Raw genomic sequence first — 6,045 nt, forward strand, 5'->3', positions numbered from 1 at the left:
TGAACTAGCTAAACGCAAAAGATTTAAACAATCCCTGTAATTGAATTGGGACAAAGGAGTAACTATAGAAAGCAGGAAAAAAGGGCTCACTCAGGCATCACTTCGATTGTTGCCTTATATAAAAGACACTGTGACTGTTCTGCCAAAGTATATGTTAGCTACTCTAACATTTTTAGCGTCTGTTCTGCAAGTTCGCTCGTCTGCATCTGTCACCAAGAGTTAAACTATTAAAAGGTCAAGATACCGTTTGGGTTGAAGCACTACATGTTTACATTGCTCTTCAAAGCTGAAGTGTCACTCTGTGGCCAAATGACTTAATCAGATAAATAAACAAGGTATTAATAGGAAAGAGTGTTCATGAGGAGGAGAGTAAGTCAGTCAAGGCGAACAAGAGACGACTCTTCTCAGAAGACAGAGCTTACGTGGCAACGTCACTTAGCCCCACTCTACAGGTATATATACGGACAACCTCGTTGACATCAACACCACGACCATTAAAAGTCTCTACGTGGCTCGGTGGTAAAACTGTGAAGTCTTTTTTATTTTTCTTCTACAACAGTGAGATTGAAGCTAAATCATGCTGGCAACCAGGGCTTTGCTGTCAAAACAAACGCTGGCTGTTCTTTCTCGCCAGCCTGCCTGCTTTGTGCACCAGGGTGACTACGGCAACTGGGGAAATACTAACGTTGCAGTGGTAAGTGATGCAGATCAGTCTGGGAGAAAGGAGCAGATCCAGTGTGGGTGTAGTTGTGATTTGGTGAGTCCATGTGTTTCAGGTTTTCTCAGGATGTGGATGGTGGGACGGTACTGATGTCCATGAAGGGGTTTAGTGAGTATCACTCCTGCTGAGGTCAGGAAATGCACATGACTGAATTAACACAGGCAGATGGTAATGCACCCCTCTCGTCTTCAGCACCATGTACCACCTGAGCCGTAACGGCGCCCGCTTCCAGATGTTTGCTCCAAATCAACAGCAGATGCACGTGATTGACCACATGAGAAAGCAACCTGCCTCTGGAGAGAACCGGTGGGCCTCGAAGATGGGCGCAGTGGGCGTTTTGACTTTGTCTATGGTTACGTGGGTGCACTTTGTGATGAATTCTGTCCATCCCCGCAGGAACATGATGATGGAGGCAGCCCGCTTCAGTCACGGACAGGGAATGACACAAATGCAGGACCTGTCCAAGCTGGACGTCAACAGCTTCGATGCCGTCATCTTTCCAGGAGGCCATGGAATCATCAAGAATCTGTGAGGAGTGCTGACATGTGAAGAAATCACTCTGAGACCGGCTGCTGTAAAACAGAGTTAGGATTAGATACAACACAAGTTTGTATTACATTAAAAATGAACCACTAATTATTAGTTTTTACTCTTCAGATCATCTTTTATGAAGGACGGCAAAGACTGCAAGCTGCACGGCGACGTGGAAAGGGTGCTTAAGGATTTCCATCGTTCACGCAAGCCTATCGGGTGCGTATGATCCGAGCAATATTCACTACTGCAGTACTGATGGAGAATTTGATAAATCACGAGGCCACTTTAAAGACCGCCAGTGAGTTCTGGCACGCTTTAAATCAGATTATGTTAGATTACTTTAAACTATTTAAAGATTTAAACAATCCCCGTAATGGAATTGGGACAATGGAGAGGCTGTAAAAAGGAAAACAGTCAGGCAGTGAATGCTGAGCTGCTGACTGAGAGACTTCATATTTATAGTGTGATTCTGTTAGTAGTTACTAATATGATGTTATTAGGTAAAAATGATCACATCGCATCCTTAAAATTTGTTAGTCATTTCATTTCCTGCGAGTAAAGATTTGCACATGGAAATCTGACTTCTACTGTGGAACAGTGAAACTACTGAGAATAGTCAGTGTGTTAAAATAACAAACCCAGTCGAGAAGAAAAGCTGCATATAATTAAATAAGTGATTGAGAAGATTTACAAATCGTGTGCTAAAAGTTTCCTTATTAGCTCTCACTGATCAGAGCAGACAGCAGGACAAGCAGAGTCCTAAGCTGACATCGAGGAACACGAGGGCAGGCAGACCACACAAATCCTAGAGTTCAAAGCAGACAGGACAGTCTTGGTACTGACACTCCGGTGTTGTTCAAAAATAGTTTGTTTGTTTTTTTTTTAAAAAAGGAAAAAGAAAGAAAAAAAAATCAGGATCACAATAATCTATGAAAATCTCCAGGTTCATGTAACCCCTCTTACTTTAGTGCTTTTTTTCACTTAATCCAATGCTAATTTTTTAAATTAGCATTGGATTAACTTCATCCTGATCCGGATTCAAACTGTATGAGACGACCAAATCCCGATTGCGCCTGTTCTAAATGGGACTACATACATTATGACAGTGCAGGGTGCTGGCTGTGGCTTCTGGGTATTCTGAACCCACGTTTTAAATCATAAGATCATAATGAGCCTCATTTATGGAGAGAACAGATTTTTAAAGCTGGCTTTCCTACATGAATGTGTACTTACACTTTTTTTGACTGCAGCACCTCAGATGATTGTGTCATTGCAGGCAGTCCTGATGTATGACAGGGCTGATTTTCTGGTTAGAGAAACCTTTTTTCCCACTTTACTGCAGTAAAACGTCTATACATAGCCTAATGTTTACCTCATCTACATGATCTCTCCAACTGTTGGTTTATTTGATCAATTTTAAACTTTTATTACATTTTCTTCACAAAATCCCCCTAAATTCACTCTTCTGTTGGGATTAGGATAATCCAGATTTTTTTTTTTTTTCTTTTTTGGATCAGTAACCCAATCGCACTAAAAAGTTTTGAACGAGGCTAGATTACGTAATGTAATCTGATTACAGAATGCCTTTTTGTCTTTTGAAAACATCCGTTCAGACTGCTTCTGACCGGTTTGGCCTTGGTGACTGCGTTGGCACAAGGGCACTGATGAGGTGATGAGCAGTGGCTGCGCAGACAGGGAACAGGGTGCAGAAGGCCTGGTCAAAGGTCAAAGGAGATGCGGGATTACAGGAATTAAAGAGTGGAGTTGGAGGCTGAGTAGGGTTAAAAAGTGCTCTTGACCGCAACCCAAAGAGGACTAATCCTTTCCTACTGCCATTAATGCGTACAGAGGAGTCGGAGCCATTACAGATTATTTAAAGACTAAAACAGCCATCATTTGTAGCCATTCTACCATCAAGAGCAAAGGCCTTCAAATGTTTTGCAAGCTGTGTAATTTGGGAGTGAGTATCACTGTCAAAGTGATGACATGTTTCTATTGCAGACGGGAGCCCTGCTGCCTCCATATAACACCCCCTCCATTGTTCTGTTTTGTCAGAGCTGTAATTGAGTCTTTAAATCTGAAAACGATCTGCCAACAAAACAAGCAAACCTATATTTAGAATCACGCCACCTTTCTTAAACCGAGAATTTAGTGCCTGGGGGGCATAATGAGTACTCTGCAATGCGCATCTCCATCCATGGCACAAACCCTCCAGCTGCAGCTTCATGCAGAAAAAAAAAAACCTTAGCTTTTCAGTGCCACGATGTCTGACAGGCAGATCAAAAGGTGCAAAGAGGGGCGAGGAAATGTTCAATGTCTGTGAAGACTGCGGCTCGCAGGCAGCACTCTTAAAACTCAAATACCTGCGCAGTGCATTAGAAACTGCTCTCATTTCTCCTGAGAAATAACTGAACAGTGCTTCATGCATGTCTGTATTTAGCTTTGTTAACAGTATTTAAAAATGTGGGTAGAATAGAGAATGACGTATCCTGTCTGTTAGAGGTGGGTGGATCAATCGAAGTATCGATAGTATTGATACCAATGCTGGTATTGGAATCAGATTGAGTCTGGTAATAGGAACGATACTTTATTTCTGCCCTCTAAGTTTAGTATGTAGCCCAATGAATTGGATTGATGCATTATTAATGAAAACATATATTAAATTAAAGAAAGGTTTATAAAAAATCTACACAAAATAAAAAACTTTTGGTTGTCATGGTTATTTTATTTATAGCCTTTAGCACATTTAAACAACTGAAGCTGATCCGAAGACAGGCACATTTACATCCCAGCTCTGAAACAAACCCAGTTTCAAAATACATGAGTTTTTTTGTCTTGACTAATAATTGTAGAAAGTAAAAATGACTGTGACTGTGTTTAGAATTTGCAAACTGATGATGTTTTATCTCATAAATCATTTTCCAAATTAAAACTTTGTTTTTGGGGGGATTTAATTTGCTGTTAAATGATCATATTAATCCTAATCTAGCCACCAGTTTTGTGGTGTCACACCAAATCAGTGCTGCTCTGGGAGAGACTTTCTTTTCTCAGGACTCAGTCCCACCTGTCTGGCTTACACCGGTAAGTCTCCGACCTCAGACAACTGTCCTCTCCTGCTCCTGTTTCAGACTCGCCAGCATGGCTCCTGTGCTGGCCTGCCGTGTGCTGCCGAGCATTGAGGTAACCATGGGTTACGAGCGAGACGACAACACCCGCTGGGGAAACTGGCCAAACACAAACATGGTGCAGGCTGTGAAGGGCATGGGTGCTCGCCACAACGTCCGTGAGCCATATATATCCTTTCCAAGGTTTCTGTTCAGTATTAATAGCAGTGAAAAATATTCTCTTTGTCATTATCCTGAAATAACCTCTGATTTGACCTTAACCCTTTCCTTTACGAAGCCTATGTGGATGAGAAGAACAAAGTGGTTAGCACTCCATCCTTCATGTGGGAGACTGATTATCACTATCACTATATATTTGATGGTATTGGAAATATGGTAAAGCATGTCATGCGCATGTCAACCAAGTGAGGTGACATCTGGAGAAGAAATAGTGCTACTGCAAAATATACACCTGTGTACTGTGATGAATTCTTACCTGAAACAATAAAAAAAATAGTTTAGTAAAACGGCAAATGCTGTGTGTTGTGTAATCTTGTTTGGTCAATATGAGAGCTAAGGATGGGGTTAAAGACAGCGACTGAGAAATCCACTGTGCTTCCTCAAAATAACAAGTCAGAGTTTTAATAGCAAGTGTCCTCTTTTGGTACATTTGTGCTCTTAACTGCTGATTTGGGAGCATGAGAAAGCACCATCACAGCTACTTCCACCAACTTAACAGATAAACATCACATGGAGAAAATATTTAATGGTTTTAATCCCAAAAAGTGTAGACAAAGTCTAATATTGCACAAATACCCCGACATTTTAAGTCCTTAAATCAAACTGTGATTCAGCTTTCTGCAGAACACTGCCTGCACTCACAATAGTTAGTCATGTAAAGAAAAGTAATCTTGGGAAAAACTGGGAACAAAGGTAAGTGGCAGTTAGTGTCTGTCAATCAAAGCACTTAGTTAACTGATCAGCAAGTGTGAGCTTCTCTGTAAATGCAGACATTTTGTCAGTTTGCTGGTTTGGAGTATTCGGGTGTGTGTTAAAATAATCCCACAGTGTTCCCAGGAGTGACATCCCAGCAAATTCACCCCAAGGTCAGACCACGCAATGCTGAGAAAAACTGGGAAAAACCCAACAGCTACATCAGACTCTAGAGACCTCAGTTAGCTGATCTTAGTCAGTCGTTAATGTTAAAGCTTATAACAGTATAATTAGAAAAAAACTGAACAAGTAGTGGAGATGCCTGGCCATGTTTGTTAAAGAAAAAAACAAACATCAGCACAAACACCTCACACCGTCTGTCAGGCACGGTGGGGAAGCGATAATGATTTGGCCACAGGACCTGGGCACTTTCTGTAAGACCCCCACAAAGTCATGCAGAAAACAATTACTTCATGCCATTGCTGCTTAAGATGGTTCTGCAAGCTGCAAGTAAGTAGAATCTAACAGAGCCTCTGAAATACTTTTAATATGAAAGATAAAGCTGACTTGACTTTGTGTCATTTTGAAAGCAATGGCAGCCTCATACCTACAGGTTTGCTATAAACAAGCTTTGGTAACACTTTATAACATGGCCCATGACTAAAGGTGTAATTCCTCCGCATTTAAACAGAATATGAATTTATTTTACTTGTGTACTTATTTTACTAGTGTACTTATAATATAGATGAGGAA

The 6,045-nt window shown here is 41.1% G+C and overlaps 1 protein-coding gene across 1 annotated transcript; it reads left to right on the top strand.

Moving 5' to 3' along the window:
* Nucleotides 1-409: 409 nt before the first annotated feature.
* Nucleotides 410-4,886, top strand: LOC146656733 (ES1 protein, mitochondrial). The gene is made up of 7 exons (XM_085424505.1): nt 410-694; nt 777-829; nt 914-1,027; nt 1,118-1,249; nt 1,379-1,471; nt 4,384-4,549; nt 4,654-4,886. The coding sequence occupies exons 1-7, from the start codon at nt 578-580 to the stop codon at nt 4,786-4,788; spliced, it is 810 nt and encodes a 269-aa protein (XP_085280631.1). The 5' UTR covers nt 410-577; the 3' UTR covers nt 4,789-4,886.
* The last annotated feature ends 1,159 nt before the right edge of the window (nt 4,887-6,045 follow it).

Source organism: Rhamphochromis longiceps, linkage group LG12, assembly GCF_057381845.1.
Source record: "Rhamphochromis longiceps isolate RC_006_pf linkage group LG12, R_longiceps_female_GT1.1, whole genome shotgun sequence".
Lineage (NCBI taxonomy): Eukaryota > Metazoa > Chordata > Actinopteri > Cichliformes > Cichlidae > Rhamphochromis > Rhamphochromis longiceps.